This window comes from Oncorhynchus gorbuscha, linkage group LG23 (genome assembly GCF_021184085.1).
Source record: "Oncorhynchus gorbuscha isolate QuinsamMale2020 ecotype Even-year linkage group LG23, OgorEven_v1.0, whole genome shotgun sequence".
Taxonomy (NCBI): domain Eukaryota; kingdom Metazoa; phylum Chordata; class Actinopteri; order Salmoniformes; family Salmonidae; genus Oncorhynchus; species Oncorhynchus gorbuscha.
In genome coordinates, this window is record NC_060195.1 from 52,268,604 (window position 1) to 52,289,532 (window position 20,929).

The 20,929-nt window shown below is 42.9% G+C and overlaps 2 protein-coding genes across 3 annotated transcripts in view; one reads left to right on the forward strand and one right to left on the reverse strand.

The window, feature by feature from the left end:
• LOC124011288 (transmembrane protein 163-like) overlaps window positions 1-6,010 on the forward strand; it is a 45,111-nt gene extending 39,101 nt beyond the window's left edge. Inside the window, exon 8 of the mRNA XM_046324511.1 lies at window positions 3,951-6,010. Within this exon, the coding sequence (XP_046180467.1) occupies window positions 3,951-4,011 (61 nt within the window). The 3' untranslated portion in view covers window positions 4,012-6,010. The remainder of the gene's footprint in view (window positions 1-3,950) is intronic.
• Window positions 6,011-9,058: 3,048 nt separating this feature from the next.
• The window catches only part of LOC124010544 (alpha-1,6-mannosylglycoprotein 6-beta-N-acetylglucosaminyltransferase A-like), a 111,107-nt gene continuing 99,236 nt past the window's right edge, over window positions 9,059-20,929 (reverse strand). For both annotated transcript variants that reach the window (XM_046323082.1, XM_046323079.1), the window contains 6 exons: window positions 20,625-20,774; window positions 16,368-16,514; window positions 15,750-15,866; window positions 14,541-14,615; window positions 13,201-13,358; window positions 9,059-12,510 (listed from right to left, as the gene is read on the reverse strand). In XM_046323082.1, coding sequence (XP_046179038.1) covers window positions 12,312-12,510; window positions 13,201-13,358; window positions 14,541-14,615; window positions 15,750-15,866; window positions 16,368-16,514; window positions 20,625-20,774 — 846 coding nt within the window. In that variant the 3' untranslated portion in view covers window positions 9,059-12,311. The remainder of the gene's footprint in view (window positions 12,511-13,200; window positions 13,359-14,540; window positions 14,616-15,749; window positions 15,867-16,367; window positions 16,515-20,624; window positions 20,775-20,929) is intronic.

The window sequence follows — 20,929 nt, forward strand, 5'->3', positions numbered from 1 at the left end:
TGTCAATAACACGCTTTTAAAAAATTAGAAGGGTATTTGACAGATTTTTACCTACTTCACTTTTACTATTCTCTGGACAGTCAGGGGCCAAAAAAAGGAACCGCAGCGCGGCAGAGAAATAGAGCTTTCCTTGCATGGATCCCAGCGGTGGTGACCCTCGTCTGACTGGGCAGTCGGGGAGAGAAGGTGCTGCCGCTCTCTTTCATGCTCTTCATGTGTCTTCCCAGGTAGCACATCTCAACCAAACCATCGGAGAGACAACATTTTTTTTTAAATTATTTTTAAAACCAGGCTTTTGGAGGACCAGAAACAAGGCCATTTATTGATGTACAGTATAAGTGCTGTTTGTCTTTCCTGATAAAGCTTGAGAAAAAATAAAACTAGTTGAAAGTTCAACAGTGAAGTCAAACCAACAGAACAACACCCTGTTGATTAAATATTGCCCAGTCGATGATGTTTTTTGATGTTCCTCTTCACCCAGGTGAATAGAGCTCTCTGGGCAGGGATGATCTGGCTGTAAAAGAAACAATTAATCCAAATAGTTTGACATGCTGCCGGATACAGTGTACCTCACTACCAAATAAAAGGGAAAGATGAGCTCTAGCTACAGACTTCAATTACAATACCAGAAACCAGGTACTGTAGACTGTGGTGAATCACACCATAGATCCCACTAGTCTCTTCACATGCTGTTTCAGTCTCTCTCTGCCTCACGGTGGATGGAGCATGCAGAAGGACAAAAATACGTTTGCCAATATGTTGAGAACAGCTAGAGGAATGTTGACTATGGCAAAGGCCAACTCATCTCAGTAAACTGGAACTGCATTTCTGACGAGACAGAGGAGCTCTCCTAGTGATATCTTCTCTCAATGTTCCAGGTGCTCAAATGCTGGACACGCTACCAAAACCTGGGATTTCAGGTATCTCTTAGGCATTAACTAAACTAGGCAAAAAAAGAAACGTCCCTTTTTCAGGACCCTGTCTTTCAAAGATAATTTGTAAAAATCCCAAACTTCACAGATCTTCATTGTAAAGGGTTTAAATAATGTTTCCCATGCTTGTTTAATGAACCATAAACAATTAATGAACATGCACCTGTGGAAGGGTCGTTAGTGTCTTAACAGCTTACAGACGGTAGGCAATTAATGTCACCAGTTATGAAAACTTTGGACACTATAAAGGGGCCTTTCTACTGACTGAAAAACACCAAAAGAAAGATGCCCAGGGTCCCTGATCATCTGTGTGAATGTGTCTTAGGCATGCTGCAAGGAGGACTGCAGATGTGGCCGGGGAAATAAATTGCAATACAGGGAGACAGGATGGACAGCTGATCGTCCTCGCAGAGTCAGACCACGTGTAACAACACCTGCACAGGATCGGTACATCCAAACATCACACCTGCGGGACAGGTACAGGATGGCAACAACTACCCGAGTTACACCAAGAACGCACAATCCCTTCATCAGCGCTCAGACAGACTGTCCGCAATGGGCTGGACTGAGGGCTTGTAGGCCTGCTGTAAGGGTTACGAGGCCTGTACTCTGGAGCGGGATCGAGGTGGAGGGTCTGTCATGGTCTGGGGCGGTGTTACAGCCTCATCGGACTGAGCTTGTTGTCATTGCAGGCAATCTCAACTCTGTGTGTTACAGGGAAGACCTCCTCCTCCCTCATGTGGTACCCTTCCTGCAGGCTCATCCTGAAATTACCCTCCAGCATGACAATCACGTTCTGTGCGTGATTTCCTGCAAGACAGGACTGTCAATGTTCTGCCATGGCCAGCGAAGAGCCTGGATCTCAATCCCATTGAGCACATCTGGGACCTGTTGGATCGGAGGGTGAGGGCTAGGGCCATTCCTCCCAGACATGTCCAGGAACTTGCAGGTGCCTTGGTGGAAGAGTGGGGTAACATCACACAGCAATGCAGGTGGTGGCCACACCAGATACGGTTACTTTTAGCATATTTACTTTGAACAAGAGGAAACTAATGCGCTGTAGAAAACTAAAAGAGAAACTATGGAAATATAGAACATTGCATAAGCTTCACGCTAATGTGCGATCATTTTGAGGAAGAGGAATTCAAATGTCCCCTGACAGCACTACTGGTGAACTAGAAGAACCATTATGAAAGATTCTTGAGAAACTGTTTTTGGTGTCAGGATGGCATGATATATCAGCTTTCATATCAGTATTGGAAGATGATGGCTTAATACTCGTCATCAGTATTGAACCGCCTTAGCCATCTTTTTTTGCTTAAAGAAATTGGGTGTAATTGTGAACAAAAGGAATATCAGACATCCCAATTGACGTAATCATTGGTTTGGTGAAGTTAGAGGCATGTGCTCGGCATTTTGAAGGCCCGAAGACCAGTGTCAGTGATTTCTGCAATATTGTGTTCTGTGAGGCAGTTCCATATTCAAATAGCAGACTGTTTAGGCCTCTCTCCAGGGAATTTTTATTTATTTTACCTTTGTTTAACCAAGTAGGCAAGTTGAGAACAAGTTCTCATTTGCAACTGAGACCTGGCCAAGATAAAGCAAACCAGTTCGACACATACAACAACACAGAGTTAAACATGGAGTAAAACAAACATACAGTACGAAAATAAGTCTATATACGATATGAGGTGAGATAAGGGAGGTAAAGGCAATAAAAAGGCCACGCTGGCGAAGTAAATACGATATAGCAATTAAAAACAATGGAATTGTAGATTTGCAGTAGGTGTATGTGCAAAGTTGAAATACTGGGGTGCAAGGGAGCTAAATAAATAAATACAGTAGGGGATGAGGTAATTGTTTGGGCTATTTATAGATGGGCTATGCACAGGTGCAGTGATCTGTGAGCAGCTCTGACAGCTGGTGAGGGAGACAAGTGTTTCCAGTTTCAGATCTTTGTAGTTTGTTCCAGTCATTGGCAGCAAAGAACTGGAAGGATATATATATATATATATATATATATATATATATATATATATATATATATATATTGTTTACCAAACATTAAGAACGCCTGTTCTTTCCATGACTGACCAGGTGAAAACTATGATCTGTTATTGATGTCAAGTGTTAAATCTATTTCAATCAGTGTAGATGAAGGGAAGAAGACGGGTTAGATGCAGCATTTTGTGTCAAGAACTGCAACGCTGCTGTGTTTTTCAGGCTCAACAGTTTCCCGTGTCTCAAGAATGCTCCTCCACCCAAAGGACAACCAGCCAACTTGACACAACTGTGGGAAGCATTTGAGTCAAAATGGGCCTGCATCCCTGTGGAATGCTTTTGACAGCTTGTAGAGTCCATGCCCTGACGAATTGATGCTGTTCTAAGAGCAAAATGAGGGGGATGCAACCCAATAGGTGTTCCTAATGTTTGGTATACTCAGTGTATTTTTAAATATGATAATCTTTGAAATAACAACCACCAAAATAAAAGCCAGACAGTGAGGGAGAATCATCTGAAATTCCCAAATATCATAGCATGGGGCATAATTGATTTTGTTATGTTTGAGTCACTCAGATGGCAAAAGCCATGGAATTAGCTTTAAAACCTACATTTTTCTGTCCTTTGACAAAATCTATAGAATTGCAGGAAAATAGCTTTAAAACAAAAAATATGGTCTCCGTGTCCAAGAGGAGTTCCTCAAAAAAAAAATGTGGTCACAGTTGGCGCCATTGGAGACTCGGAAGAAATAAATACAAAGATGACACCACAGAGTGCATCAACAAATTAATCAACAAAAGCAGCTGCAGTGGTTGTACAAATGTACTAAAATGATCTGATGTGATGGATTCAGTTACTCAACACATTCTGGAACTAGATTAATTTCAGAATTTCACTACAAAGAACGGTTTTCACTAATTTAATATTGGCTATGAAATGGAGTTGTAGTTCTCATTGTGTGTGTACCTGTGAATGTCAGCGATTTTCATTAATATGAATGTCTCTTTCCTGTCCCAGGCTGCTGGTTGATATGGTCCCTCGAGTGCAACAGACAAGGAACTACGAGCGCTTTGAGTGACAGACCACGGAAGGGCAGTGCGGGCTCCGAGGGGGATGGGTTCTAGGTTATGTACGGTAGAAGTACATCCAGTGTCTGTTCTAGGGTATGTATATCTGCGCCCAGTCCCTATCCAGCTCGGCTCCATTCTTCCTGGTAGATCTCTCTAGTCACCATGACAAACCTATTGATTGGTTTAGACCTCAAGGTGCCAGCCCACTGGCGTTTAGTCCGGTCTCTCTGACTCCGAACCTGATCCGTCCATATGAGTCATTACAAAGTCAAAGAGAAGACTGAGGTTTCCCTCTATAGCTCCTCCTCTACTGAAGCAGGGGGAGGTGGAAGGACAGAATGTGCGCTGCTGAGTCGTCAGGGAATTGTCACTGCCTCTACAAAGGCACTGCACCGTCTCCACTGATTAGTCTGGTGTTAGTTCATATCTCTATCTCCCCTTGGACAACGTGGCTAATTCAGATACGCATTGTAGGATCTCAGTCCTTATGGGATTTCAGTGGTTTCTTTTGATCAGTAACACTGCGTGTGTCCCAAATGGCACCCGATTCCCTTCATAGGGTACTACTTTTGACCACCCTATTCCCTTTATTGCACTACTTTTGACCATGGCCCATTAAAAGGTGCATCAATTAGGGTGGCATTTAACACATACACCTATTTCTGTTTGACACCAATCTTTAAAGTAGATGTGTTGCTTTTATGTAGTCATGATGTAGTAGGGGTGGCAGGTAGCCTAGTGGTTAGAGCATTGGGCCAGTAACCGAAAGCTTGCTCGATCGAATCCCCAAGGTAAAAATGTTTTTCTGCCCCTGAACTAGGCAGTTAACCCACTGTTCCTAAGTAGTCACTGTAAATAAGAGTTTTTCTTTAACAGACTTGCCTAGTTAAATAAAGGTAAAATAAAAATAGTAGTTGGTAAAGTATCACTTAGGGTACTAGTTGCTACTATTAGTAGCAGTAGGACATGTTTTCTATCCCCCCAAAAATCAACAGGGGAAAATAGATTTCTGAGATGCCCATTGTAGACAGGCTGTAGTATGGAGGACAATAGTACAGCAGTACAGTATGTTCAATAGCAACATGACAGAAGACTCATCTATGGCCTGTGTCCCAAATGGCACCCTATTCCCTACATAGTCACTATGGACCCTGGTCAAAAGTAATACACTATAGGGAATAGGGTGCTATTTGGGACAAAACCTGTATCATTTGATTCGTGAATATGAAAGCACAAATGTCCCTGTCGCCAGCTCATGTATGGAATCGGTGTTTGCTTTATTGCTTAAGGGGTGTTGAATAAAAGCTTGTGGCAAACAAACAACATGACTGGAGCCAAAGACTCTAGCCAGAGATTACTAATCTGGAATTAAAACAAGCCTTTCTGTGCACTAAAGCCAAATCTGTTGGCTAGAACACAACAAGTCATCCCTTTTTAGGCCATTCCCTCTTCTTTAATTCCTTAACAAAATCTGAGGGGGCAAATGCAGTCTTCCTGGCAAGTAAATATACCATTATAATTACGTTTTAAGCTTTCACAATCTGCCACGCTGGATGTAATTGTAGATGTAGGATACACACATGACCAAAAGTATGTGGACCCCTGCTCGTCGAACATCTCATTCCAAAATCATGGGCATTAAGATGGAGTTGCCCCCCAGCCCCCACTCTTCTGAGAAGCCTTTCTACTAGACGTTGGAACATTGCTGCGGGAACTTGTTTATATTTAGCCAGAAGAGAATTTGTGAGGTCGGGCATTGATGTTGGCCGATTATGCCTGGCTTGCAGTTGGCGTTCCAATTCATCCCAAAGGTGTTCGATACGGTTGAGGTCAGGGCTCTCTGCAGGCCCGTCAACTTATTCCAGTTATTCTCGACAAAATATTTCTGTATGGACCTCACTTTGTGTACAGGGGGTATTGTCATAATGAAACAGGAAAGGGCCTTCCCCAAACTGTTGCCAAAGTTGGAAGCACAGAATCGTCTAGAATGTCATTGTATGCTGAACATTTCCCTTCACTGGAACGAAGGGGCCTAGCCCGAACCATGAAAAAGCCCCAGACCATTATTCCTCCTCCACCAAAATGTAAAGTTGACACTATGCATTGGGGCAGGTAGCGTTTTCCTGGCATCCGCCGAATCCAGATTCGTCTGTCGGACTGCCAGATGGTAATGCGTCATTCCTTACTCCAGAAAACGTGTTTCCAACACTGTACCAATGAAAGTTGTCAAGAAGACATGAGTTATTATAGTACAAATACATTTTTGTCCATATAGAAAGGGATTTTTGTTTACAGGTGGGACGGGTCATTACACTCACTCCAAATGGCTTTTTTAGACCAGGATTCAATCCCAGAGGCTTGTTATATAGAGCAGTGCACTGGGCAGCTGACAATGCACTTTAAAAAAAAGTTCATTTACACTGCCGTGAATGCCATCTCCATGAACACCGGGGAAATTGCCTTTTTAAAGGGGGCGTTGTCGCATGTCAACTGTTGCTGCACAGTTTCTCTGGACCCCAGTAAGTTTGTTGTTATTATATATTTTATTTTTCAAGGTCTGACCCACTGGGCACAGACATCAATTTAACGTTAATTTGATGTTAATTTCATGCTCTGGATTGAATCCCGGCCTTACTATAATTATTACCAAGACCTTTTGTACAGAGCAATGAATTATTGTATATAATGTTGTAATATAAGTTGATATGTTTACATTGGTATTGCCAATTTAAGCAAAAACTAGATTTGTTAGTTAATCGGTTGCGCTGATGTTCTGTGTTCAGAGTGCTTAAGATAAGAGTCAATATTTGTGTTCACAAAGGAAAGTGTCATTAGATGTACTAAGTTCAGGATTTAGGATGTTTGAGTTTACTTCGATAATGTGATTGGGCAAGAGTTGCACCCTGTAACCTTTGTTTTCTGTGACTGTTTTCAGTCAAAAAGTATGGATATTACCACAACCCCCCTAACGTTCTGCCTGTCGTCAAGCACAACACTAAGGCTGCGTTCCAGGCTGACTATATTACAGAAGCGTTCCAGATCTCACAACCCCTAACCCTAATATTAGTTTACCATGTCATATGATAGATTAATCTGATACTCAACTCTGCAGCCGATGATGTGACACACAACCATTGGTTGATGCAATGCATGTCTGCAATGTAGTCGGCCTGGAATGTGACAAGCTCCTTGGAGCCCCATGGCTCTTTGCCCAAAGGCTAGCAGATTGGCGATATTGAGTCGTTTAATCTTACCTACCAAACGCATTGTATGCAGCTGGCAATACGCTTGTCACTCGTGGACCACTTCATACCTAAAGCATTCTCCATTCAGGCCTCAATGTTGTCAATTTCCTCAACTATATTTAATGGTGAGAAGGCAACAAAAATGCCTAGGAATGGTAGTCCCAAATGTTGCGTATCGTTTTCAAGCCAATCGGGTTGCAGCAGTCTGTTTACCCCTGGCTGAATGCAGGGAGCAACATCATGAAGTAGAATTAGCCACTCTGGCATGATTGTGGAAAAAGGCATACTTTCTTTATGAAACACCAATTTTCCCCACTTTCTCACCATTAACTATATTTAAGGAGGAAATTGATAACTTTTCAGCCTGAATAGAGAATGTTTTAGGTACAAACTGATCCATGGGGGATACGCAGTTTCTCTGGACCCCAGTAAGGTTGTTATTATTATATATATTTTTTTCAAGGTCTGACCCACTGGGCACAGACATCAATTTAATGTTAATTTGATGTAATTTCATTGAAATTACGTGGAAACAATGTTGATTCAACCAGTGTGTGCCCAGTGGGGAGGCACTTTTTCAGTTACATTTACTAAAGCCCAAGAAACAAACACTTAGCTTCCTTGTACATATGGAAATTAAAAAATGTTTCTGAATGACTTTTAGGAGGGTTACTGTCAAAATGATGTATTACATAAAAATAGTCCGATGTCAGGCACATGATCCCTCAGCGCTCGTGGGCCCCCTCTCGTGGGGTGTCTGGCTGCATACAATGCATTTGGACTGTGAAATGATTCAATATCACCATCTGCCCAGCCTTTGGGCTACATGGCTCGCTGGTCTCAGACACCAATCAAAGACAGTGAGGTATCAAAGGAAGCATATCATTTATTAGTAGATGGAAATGTCATCCTTTCCAAGCCACATTTTCACTGCACAGAAACAAAGCCTTTATACAGAATGTGCCCCCCAGGTCAATGGATACGTAAACTGCTCAGAACATTGCAGATAGAAATGTAATGAATAGAGTTGATGTGTTATTTTACAAGATGGAAAAGCATATCTGCTCTACAAAATGCATATATTAATATTGTTTAACATTGCATACCTGAACAGACCACACAATTCTGGAAACGTTAAGTTTACTTGCAGGGAACTGCTCTTGTAAACACTGTTTGATTGTCTAGCATAGTTGGTAATGCATTCACATAAATGATTCAGTGCATGTGAGGTCTATGCTGTATGTACTCATTTATTGGCCAATAAGAAACAACCGTTTCCAATTGGAAAACACAAATGTTTTTCTTTGCATGACTTAATGAACACGACCTAGGAATATGTTAAGGTACTGCAAAAGTTCATTTGAGCTCCTACACAACTTAGGGTTGGATTCATTGCTTATCGACGAAGTTCAGCTATATATAGTATACTTGAAGTGTAAAGGTATTTCCCATTGGGCCGACATGCAGCAGCGTTTAGCGCGAATGCAATCTCCGCTAACACGGCTAAAGCTAAAGCAACGATTGCCTTAAATGTCACAGGCTACAATGTGGAACTTCAGCGCTACGGAATGTATCTAACCCTCAAACGATTGTAAACTCTGCACAATGTGGTTCAGTGGTCCGTTTTTGATAGCAGTTAAGATTTGCTTAGGCTTTACACAATCAACTGTCAGTAAAACAGCAGAAAGGCAGACTACTCCTGTTTGCTAACACAGACTAGGTGTGTAGTTTTGTGCAAATGTAAATATTGTAACTAATCCTTGTAGTGTTAAACAATGTACATTTCTATAGAACACACATGACAGACCCATTTGTCACAGAAAAAGGTTTATTGAAAAATAAAGTTATATCCCACTTATTCGTCAAACTGAACATTTGTTTGTTTTTTGTACAGTCGTAATTTAGTCCCAGAACAATCGTTGCTTTAGCTTTTCCATGATAGCTTCAAACAAGATTGGGAAAAAAATCAATGAATATGTATGAAGGCAAATGCAGATTTGACAACGGAGACATTTCGATGTTGGGTTAGAGACTGAAGGAACTCTTCATGTCCATAACACATCTTCCTTTCAGCTATCATTTTAGGACAAACCAATTTCAAATAGACAATTATAGAGGCTATTTATATTGGTTCTCAAGATCCCTCATTTATAAATAACCAATGAAAGGAAAAAATAGTTGACAACATACTAAGTCTGACTAATACAAGTAGAACAAGGCCACTGCCACACAAAGCAGATGCTTCATATGCTGTATTTTACCCCACTACAAGCCTTCGGTAAACGTGTCCACAACAGCATTAAGACATTTGTTTTAACCATCAAAGTCCAACACATACAATTACTGTTTACCTTTACAGTTAATGTTATAATAAACATTATCCTTCTAGCAAACTATGAACTCTACTAACAATTCTCTGGCACTAGGTCCGGTAGATCTATTGGGGCGGCAGCGTAGCCTAGTGGTTAGAGCGTTGGACTAGCAACCGGAAGGTTGCAAGTTCAAACCCCCGAGCTGATAAGGTTGTTCTGTTGTTCTGCCCCTGAACAGGCAGTTAACCGACTGTTCCCAGGCCGTCATTGAAAATAAGGATGTGTTCTTAACTGACTTGCCTGGTTAAATAAAGGTTAAAAAAAAAGGTACGATAAGCGGAGTCTAGTAATAACCAAGGCACGTCATGTACTTTTTATAATGGTAGCTTGGCAGCAGATCGTATACATTAACTTAATAAAAACTGATCTGGACAGAACGGGAAAAATAGCAAGTCATTAAAATGTAAGTGACCATCTAAAAGACAACGTATCTATATTTACACATGTGCAAATGGTTTGCATTAAGATCTGAAAATAAAAACGTCGAGGTTCTTGCTGGCATTTACAATACAAAAAAATCAAAGTGTGCGCTGCTTTTGTCCCAATGTCGTCATCATCACCCCGAAAGCACAGTGATGAGAGGAGAGCGACATCTGTCACTACTGTCCAGTCAAACACATTTCATCAGTGTCTTTGGACGGAAATGACACTATTCCCTATATAGTGTATTACTTTTGACCAGTTTCTACGTTTTTTTTGCTGCCAAGTTTCCAAAATCATTTGGATATTATCTTTGTAATTCCTCATTCTCTCTCATCACTGTTGCTGGAGGGTGGAGTCAGATTGGACAAACAACTCCCGTCTCATTTATCCACTTGAATGTACACGTTATATTATTTTTCGATAAATACAATTAGCCTCTGTAAAGAACTTTTCTATAAATAAAAAGAAACAATTCAGCGAACATATCTGTATACAAAATAAATAAAACAAATTGAAACCCATTAAGAATACAGTATTAGTAATATTTTGTTAAAGTAGTGCATTATTTCCATTCACAACAAGGACTACTAATTCAAACTTTTATTGTCGCTTAAAGAATAAAAACTTGGCAGGCAAATTAGGATCCTAAACGATCTCCAAATGAAGGAAACAAGTAAACTAAAGTTGCAGGTGTGTGTGTTGCTCTGTCAAGAGCTGTTATTTCTATGGATGTACTGTGTATAATCTTTCGGTCTAGTGTATACAAATACTTATCTAGAATACAAATATTCTTGATCAATATATCTTTAGTCATTTAGAATATTTTTCAGATAAATCTATTGTGGTCAAGGCAATGGGCATGTGTGATACCGGTGATTGAGCTGATGTTTGATCTGCCTGGGTAACCTTTCCCACTACAGCACTACACTATATAATCTATGTCACACAGACTCCCATCAAGTAGCTATTGCATGTGACTGATCTGATAATAATTTCTTGAAACATTTGATTGAAATTTATTAATTCAAAATTATGATTTTCATTGGCTACTGGCAATTATTTTGCTCACACACCTCTTCTCCCCAGCACATCCCAACTGGTCAGTCAGGCGTGTGGCAGTGAATGTGTCTAGTCTGCACATTGGGAACATGAGGAGGGTCAATCTACCATGCAGGGCTACAGAGGAGCTATGGTGTACTGTGTGTATGTGAGCTGTCGTTGGGAATGACCACGAGGGACAATTCCTCAGGATTAAAAGTGATTTGTGATTTGGAACATCAACATATCTACATCTGACCACTCCCGTCTAGACGAGACTATGGGGAGCGGTACAGTTACAGTGTAAAACTGGCTTGGCTTCTTCACACTAGCATTCTTTTTGGTGAAGTTTCCCTTAGGTACAGATCAAGGATTAGCTTCCACTCCCCCCAATCGTGACCTTAACCATAAATAAGGGAAAATAAAAACTGACCATAGATCAGGATCTATGGGCAACTTTCCATTGGAGTATACCATTCAGAATACATGCCCTGTGCATTGTTTCATCCTAAGTAGTATGCTAGTGTGGACATTGAGCCTTATTGCCTGGGACGGCCCCTTCTGGGTCTCCAGTGCAAACCGACATAGCTAAAAGAGTTCAAAGGGGACAGGGGCAGAAAGGAAAGCAGGCCGAGTGTGGCGACACACCAGCTCGTTGCGACTACAAGCTTGGAGAGAGAGAGTACCACCCACTGCCATACAGCCTAGGGGCAGTATGGAGCTCTGTTGCCATGCGCTCCGCCTCAAATATACAGCGATTCTCATTGATTCAAGTAATTCAGGCTGATGCTCAATGTCTCTTTTCTGTACCCTCCTTTCCTCCTGCCCCGTGCCTTACTGGAAACTGTTTCATTGACATTCCTAGTTCCCAGAATATGTATATAGCCCACTGGCCTATGTCCACCGTTTGAATTTCCAGTTTTCTGCCGATTCTGTGTCTGTCTGACAAGCTGATCAAAATGCCTTAAGGTCAAAGTTCAGGTGAATAAAAACAGACAAATAATACAAATGTCTCATGGTTGTCTAGTTCCCAGGTGGCTCTTCCTCCCTCCAGAGGACTGGCTGTGGGAGGGGTTAGGCTGCAGGTGTGGAGCTAGGGGGAGGAGTCAAGCCATCTGAGTGGTCAGAGCTAGAGGTCCCCAACCCCCCATTTCCCTGCAGCGCTCTGGAAGGGTACGGGTTCCAATCCACACCAGTTCGATCCTCTCCACACACCCAGACAGACAGGGGCTATAGGCAGCCTTTGCACAGCGCCACCTGGCCCTTCATGTAGTCCCGGCAGGGGCAGACACGTTTGAGGGAGGGGTGGGCGCCGGCGCAGCTGAACAGCAGCAGGTCCGACTGGAAGACGCAGTGGTGACGTGCGTCGCTGTATGCAGGCACCACCGTGTCGCCCGACGACTCCACCGTCTGGCAGTCCATGCCGAACCTGAGACAGAAAATGGTAAATATGTAGTTCTACTTTATTGTCCACACAGGGAAATGAATTATGCTGCTGGGAGTACATAAGACACAATAGACAGAACAAAGACACACAAGTAAAAATGTATCTGTACTTAAACATCTGGGATATCAGTCTGAACAGACAGACAGATTGAGCATCACTGTGTCTGCTACGATGCACTGCAGCTCAAAGAGAATTCCTTTACTTGATCCCCATTTTTTTTTTTTATATTGAACCTTTATTTAACTAGGCAAGTCAGTTAAGAACAAATTCTTATTTACATTGACGGCCTACCCCGGCCAAACCCGAACGACTGGGTCAATTGTGCCCCACCCTATGGGACTCCCAATCACGTCCGGATGTGATACAGTCTGCATACAGCCATTACATTGAGTCCTGATGTCTCAATAACCACTCGCTGCTGACACTGACGACTGAGTTTAATTTGAAATTGCTTAAGTTGGCATTTGACAACTGCAATAAATGATGTTTCCCTCAGATCTGTCTAATTTTTTCTCTGAAACTCTATAAAGGGAATAGCTTGTGTGTGACCTCTAGTGATGCAAATTCAGCACAGCAGCGGACAGGTATTGAATATAAATGTATGCTATACTGCCACCTGTTGTGTAGAAAGCAAAATGCATGTTAAGGTGTACTATATGTGCAGACACTAACCGGGCCAGGTCCTTGTCCTTGTTGAGGTGCTGGAAGAAGGAGGGCTCGCAGATGAGCTGCTCCTCCTGACACACCTTCTTACAGGAGAACCCCGGCTCAGCCAGCTTCACCTGCAGAGCACTGAGGGGAGGCCACATCACCTGGCCATGGCAGAAATCCTAGAGAGAAAAGGAGAGACGGAGGGAGTAAAGGGTGAATGGGGGAGAGAAAGGGAAGGGAAAGAGAGCGAGAGAGGCAGGGAGAGAGAACACTGGAGAGTTATAGTAAAGTCATTTCACATTCAGTATTGAATAGTCAAAATACAAGAATGAAACGTGGAACAGTTTCATTAAAAAAATGGCAACAGCTCATATTCATCGATAGGACAGACAGCACACTACTGACAGCTTGTTTGTTCACAGTGTGTAAAGTGACATTTCTCCTGAGACATATTTCCCCAGGGCTGGCATAGGACCCTTTAAGTGCGCATAGGGACGTCTCGTCATTCAGACAGGCTCAATCAAATGTATTTTATAAAGCCCTTTTTACATCAGCAGTTCTCACAAAGTGCGGCAGGACAGATGCAGAGGGAGGGAGACACCGAGAGAGCAACAGGCACAGAGCCAAGTGTGTCACGACTCAAACTCTAAAACGCTGCCAAAAAGATACAGTCAGAACCCAATCTGTCCACAGTCGATGAAGAGAAAAGCAGCTGCATGCTGTCAACAGCAGCTACAAAGTCAACACCAAGATAAGAACCTCATAGAAAGATGATATACCCTACAAGACAGAAATACTATATGCAAGGGCATGACAAATAGAGGAGAGGCCAGTTGGGCTCTAACCTGAAACAGGACAGCGGTCCTTTTTTTTTCAGTGAAAATGCACTGTAGAATACTTCCGAGGCTCTGATACCCTTTCCACACTAAGATACTTTCTTTCAATATTGTCCATTTTAGTAAGGCTCAGGCCGTTAAAAGGGAGCCAAGCTGGCCTGTTAACATATCTGGGCCTGTAATCAAGAAGCGTCTCGGAGTAGGAATACTGATCTAGGATCAGGTCACCCCTCTTATTTATGACGACGTAAAACATCAAACTGATCCTAGCACTCCCTACTCCCTACTTTGTTAATATGGGCCTTGGCGCCAGTCTGCCGAAGCAAATCAGAGAGGCATAGTTAGCTAGCCTTTCCCTGCCTAAACCATGATAGAAAGAAGCAGTGTGTAACAAAACTATGCTGATCTTGTTCCCGATCTGCACTTACTGGAAAGCGTGCCCAAAAAAATGACAGTTGGGGTCGGCACAATTGTGTGCAATTGCTGTACCGGAGAATGGAGAGGACAGTTATAGCGAGGTCGTACCTGATTCTCAATGAAAGCGTTGACTCTTTGCAGCATCCCCTCACAGGTGAACTCATAGGGCAGGTAGGGCTCGATCTGAGGATAGAAAACACAGAGTCAGGCTAGAGTTGGACATAAGCACTTATACGCTGTAGAATGTTAGTCAGCTTGCTTAGAGTACATGCCTGTGTCTCTTTCAGATGTGCCTATAGTGGGGCAGGTACTGTAGTGGGTCAGTGAGAAAAGAAAGGGCTGAAGAGAGAGCGCAAGTGTGTGTACAGTATGTGTGCGCACGCGCGTCAGAACTCTCCAACCCTGACCGAGGCCTTCTAGACGGACACTCCTGAAATATATATACACAACCAACTACCTACAGTAGCGCCAAGGATATCAGCGAGAACTCCACACACTATAGTCATTACGTTCTGTAGTCAACAGAGCAAAACTCAATGAGACAAACTACTGAGCTGCATCCTTGTTCCATCGAAACAACTTCAGATAAGGTGCTGTGAAACTCTGTAATTGGTGAATAAACCTTTGTGATTGGTGGAATAACATTCTACGCTCTCTGCCGTAGAGAGAGGAGACAGAGGGTGCATGGTAAATTGCCACCCTATTCCCTGCATGATGCACTACTTTTGACCAGAACCATGGCCCTGGGTCAAAAGTAGTGCACTATAAAGGGAACAGGGTGCCATCCAGAGAGAAAATTAAGCTGAGGGCTGTTGGTCTGGACACCATATGAGACACAGAAACCATGAGACTTCTCTAATGAACATACCCATTGTTTGGGCACCCCTGCAGAATAACAAGAGGTCAGTGTTCCCAATGGCACCGCATTCCCTAATCCTTACATAGCGCACTACTTATGATCAGAGCCCATAGAGGAGTGCACTATATAGGGAATAGGGTGCCATTGGGGACACAGACACGAGGTCTGCTTGCCCCTGGACTTAAATATGCACGGGACCAGTGAGGGGAGAGAGAAAGAAAAGCTCTCACTGCTATTCTCAATTAATCTCTCTCTGAATTACTCTTATTCTTCTATTCGGGCCCCCTTGGAATTTGTGATCATGCTCTCTGCTTCCCTGACTGGTACAATCGTTTGTGTATCTGAGGCTTTAGGAAATGGGACTGGGAGAGTTTTCATTTCAGACTGTGAATAGAAAGGAGAGAATGCGAGCAGGGAGACATGTATTATGCTTGCGTGTGTGTGTGTTTTAAGGGTACCTTCTGACTGAGGATTGAGCGGATGGCTCTCTCCACCTCCGCAGGGTTGTCGATGTTCACCGTCCACACGTGGGGCTGGCCAATATACACCTCAGCATATGGGTGCTGGGAGGTCAACTGCATGAGAACACATTTTTATTTAATTTCTTCAACTGCCATAAAAAAATGTTTTGACAAGATACATAGTGCTATGTTTTATTACTTATTCACGTTTATATTTGAGCAGGTTTGGAAGATGCTCTTATCCAGAGATGATTGTGCACTATCAATCATCGACCTCAGACAATACTGAAGTCACATTGGCTGAAATAGCTAGTCAGCTAATAAATAGACAGTCCCTCGGCAGGCTAGGAACAGGATCAAACACACGACACAGTAGTTCACTTCAATAGGAGAGCCGAAGAAGAACTATCGTGCACACACGCTCAACAAACTACACCCTATCCTTCAACAAACACCAGACTGACTTATTACGGAGGACCTGTCATGAATAAAAGAAAGGAGAGATACAGAAGGGACAGAAGGGAATAGAGGACTAGGTTGTCTCTCTCCCCCACACACACACACACACACACACGCGCTTTGACTGGGGTCCCTGGGCAGAGTGGCGCCTCTCACCTCTCTCAGGGTGGGCTTGCCCTTGAAGAAGTCTGTGTTCTTGCTGCTCTTGGGAGGGGTGAACTTGGGGTTGAGGAAGGCACAGCCATTGGCTATGGCCTCTAGGGGGGCGGGGCCTTCGTAGGGGAAGGACAGGCCGACAAACAGCTGTGGAGAAAAAGAGCATCACATTTACATTGACATTTAGCAGATGCTATTGTCCAGAGCAACTTACAATCAATGCATTCGACTAAGTTAAGTAGGAAACAACAACTACATGGCACAGTTATTGCAAGACCCCATCAGCAGAATCAGTGCCAGGATGAAAAAAACTATTGCAGGTGTGAGTGCGAGAAATATTTTCCTCTTATGAAAAATAAGAGGAGACACCTCATACTTCCTGGAATTCCCACAGCCGTGTCCGTTTGTTTGCTCTGCACCAGTAGCAGACAGCTTTTATTGTTTTTTAACCATCCCTAAGTGTTCTGCTATAAAACTGGGTCGTAAAAGAGGGCTTCTCCTGTCTTGCTTTTGTGTGGTCTGTGTGTGTGTCGGCCCAAGGAGGGGCTAACGAGGAGTTCACACACATGGTAGAATGAAAACGTGCACACAGAGACAAACAATGACCAGAGGAGGAAGTAAGGGTTGTGGGTGTTGTTAGAGTTGGTCTCTGGATATGAGACTCATGGGTTTGAAACCCCTGACCCGTTTTTACTTGGGGAAAAACACATGCATGCCAAGGATAAAATGTTAATGACTGAATTAGTGAGTGGTGAATATTATAATTTTTAAATTTTTTAAAATATAAATAAATAATAATACATATACATATATATACATATATATATATAAATATACATATATATATATAAATATATATATATATATATATATATATATATATATAAATATATATATATATATATATATATAAAATATATATATATATATATATATATATATATATATATATATATCTTGTAGCAATAAAGATCTGTATTAAAAAAGCAGAATATTGGCATAGCCAGACTCTGTAAATATGTACAGAGTCTGGCTATGTACTTAACTTGAAGCCATCTCGTTCACGCACTACTCGGCACTGATACAAGTACAGCAGCTACAGCACTTGTATTACTCGCACTTTTCGTGAAAAAAACGCTCATCGTACAAATACGGTCCTGTCATTGGAGAGAAGAGGCCATGCCAATCACCCCAACAAAGACTCCACACACACACACACACAGAGGATAATAGAAAACCCATTGAGCTGGATGACCAAAGCAAATATCTGAGAGGCTCTTCTAACATGCTGGAACCAGAGGTGACTAGCCCGTGAAGCGTGCCACAATAATGTGTTTGTCTGAGGCCCCATTAGTGAAAAGAGAGCCATTGGAGCTGGGGTTGTTATAGCGGAGGGCCGGTGACGGCCACAATGGCTGGTCTGTGAGTCGTCGAGGGCCAGATCCCACCGGGTCAGTGCCGGCCCTGCATGGGGAGACAGAGGGTCTCTTCAGTTCGGCCCACTGTTGGCAACACTGCTGTACATGGACTCTCCCATACCATTCCTTTCTCTTCAGGCTATACCCATATCATCCTTCTCCTCAGCCACTGTACCGCACTACTCTCCTTAAGAGCTACTGGGTGTGCAGGGTTTTGTTCCAGCCCTGCAGTAACACATCTAATTAATCTAATCATGGTCCAGAGTGAAATTCTTATCATGATTATTTAAAAATCAGGTGTGTTAGTGACGAGCTGGAGCAAAAGCCCGCAGTCCCAGGAGAGTAGCTCCCCAGAACCGGAGTTGGAGAACCCCAATGTAAACACTGAACAGCAGTGGGACAAACAGTAGATAGGATTGACTGCAGCTTTCAGCGTTTTGTCAAAAGGTGGCAGCAGAGGCTGACTGGTGGTGCTTCCTCCCAGGCAAGACTGCAGCCCAGTGAGCCCACAGGCCTGACAAACAGCTGCTATTTATAGAGCAAACTCCTCTCAGACAGTGTAGTGTAGCATAGCACAGCATAGAATTGCACAGCATACAAAAGCATAGCGTAGCATATGCTAAATGGAAATTGTGAGAAGGAATCTATATAGGAATCTATATAAGTTGAGAGGCAACCAGGCTAGTTGTAAGTGCTTCAGATATCACTTAGAAACAGGTAGCTAGCGATGTGAAAGGGAAAAGTAGTAAATACCTTCAATGAAATACAGTACTTGAACAACTTCAGAAGAAGAATGTGGTCATATGCCAGTATAAATAAGGCCGAGACCTAGGATAGAAAAGCCAGTGATCCAGCACTAAATACTGCAGACTAATGTGTCACATTGGACTATTATTTCCACAGAAGGGCCCTTTTGCAATAGCATGGATCTGGAGTGAAGTTTCCTCTAATAACAGAATAGATGCTTGCAAGCATGTTACTGTACTGTGCTGTGCACTGGACAAATACACTCTGATTTGATTTTGTTCTAGGGTCAGCTTACCCTCCCTGAATCTTAACCATAACCATAAGTGGGGAAAATGCTAAACTGACCTAAAATCAGAGTGTAGGGGCAACGTCACCCTACTCCAGACCAATGCTTCATCTTGGACTGTTATTTCAATAGAAGGGCCCTTTGGCATAGCATGACAGAGGAGATGAGATGAACCCATTTGACTGGTCTGAGGGATAGGCTGGCTATGCAAACAACCCATGGTTAAACCTCAAACCACACAGGGAAGACGCAAATTGCATGTAGAGCGGGAGGAAAATAATTGCAGCCTACTGTACTTCATTCTAGGTACAAAATTCTGTCTCTCAAATCATAAAGAGATAATTAGGACCTTAGATCCAATGAAAGCGGGAACAACATGGGCCTCGTCTTCAATACGGTTGTAAACGCAAGTTAGTGTACGTTTCAGGAGAATGAGTATTTAATTAGAATCCACATTAGCTACAGCCAAAGCATTAAAATCAAATAAAATGTTATTGGTCACATACACGTGTTTAGCATATGTTAATGTGAGTGTAGCGAAATGCTTGTCTTAGTACCAATGCCATATAATATTATACAAGGGCAGTATAATGCTGGTTCATTGCCAACTCAATACAGTGCCTTCCACCCCTGCCCTGTTTTATACTGTATCTATGTATTCCATGTCGTATTGCCAAAAATCTCGTGGGAGCAATTAACACAGCCAATCTGTTAGCAGGTAAATGCTTTATTCATAAAGAGGAGCAGGGAGGAAAGTGTGGCTGGAAAACACCTTGCCTCCTCCTCCTTGTTATCCCAACAACACAATGCTGCTGCTAAACAGGTCTGGATTTATGGTGATTCATTAGTGGGCTTCCAAACACCAGGTTAATGAGAAGATCTTGAAGATCTCCTCCCCTCTCTTTCTCTCCCTCTCCTTCCAAAGATCTCCTCCACGCTCTCTCCCTCTCCTTCCAAAGATCTCTGATCACTCTCTTTTCAAGCCTGAATCTTGCTATAGTTTGATTTCCGGATTTAACACAGTTTCTTGCGACAGGCTTGCACATAATCACAGCCTCTTTTCAGACTATTTAGGACCGGTATAGCCTGGCCCCAGATCTATTTGAGTGCACCAACATATGAGTGGGCTATACAGAACAAACAGACCAGTTGTGTGGCTTGAAAACAGGCAGTGTGGTTGGAGCTTCAGAGGGGCGTTGGGTTATACAACACAAACAGACCTGGGACAAGTTGTGTGGCTTGAAAACATGCAGTGTGGTTGGAGGTGCTTCAGAAGACGTGAACCTTGAGCAGTTGCATTGTGTCACGAGCAGTGGCAGGCCTGGGCATGACATGAATGGAGGCCCTGCTGAGGCACTCTGGGTGAGATCACTATGACTAATGAAGTGCTGAGAGATCCTGACACTCGCCTTGACACTTTGAGCGACGTCATTATGGCAGTGACATCATACACCATCTACTCACTGCGATGCATAGTGAAGTCACGGGGGGGTGTCTGTATGAACGTCTTAGAACACTTATTGTTGATGTTGTGTACATGCTGTTGATTGACAAAGCAACTTTCCATAGGGGATAAATAAAGTATTTCTTATCTTATCAGGAAACAAGGCTTTTTTTTTAATGAGCAATCACATCATTCTTAGCAATGATTTGGTACCTATGCCCCCCGAGTCCTACAGTGTGGCAAGTGTGGTTCCTCTCTCTAGGGCAGGATTCTTCAACTCTGGTGTATGTGTGTGTGTGTATGCGTGTGTGTGTTTGCAAGCTCTCACCCGGTGTGTGTGTGTGCATGCGTGTTGCTCTCACCTTGGTCTCCCTGAGGAGGAACTGCAGGTCACGGCCGCTCAGGATGCCGTAGTTTCTCACGTAGCTGGGCAAGTGCACAGTGCTGGTACCGTGCACGGTGGCATGCACCTCCGTGTAGGTGTGGATGATGTCAAGGTAGGTCTTCTTGTTCTGAAACACACAGTAAGTGGTGGTTACCAGTCAGTGAGACCCTACTACTGTACATGTTGTAGTTCACACAGTGTTTTGTACACAGCACATAACCTGGCCTCATTATAGAGCACTTTGTTGATGTTGAGATTCTCAAAACAGGGTTAAAAGGAAAC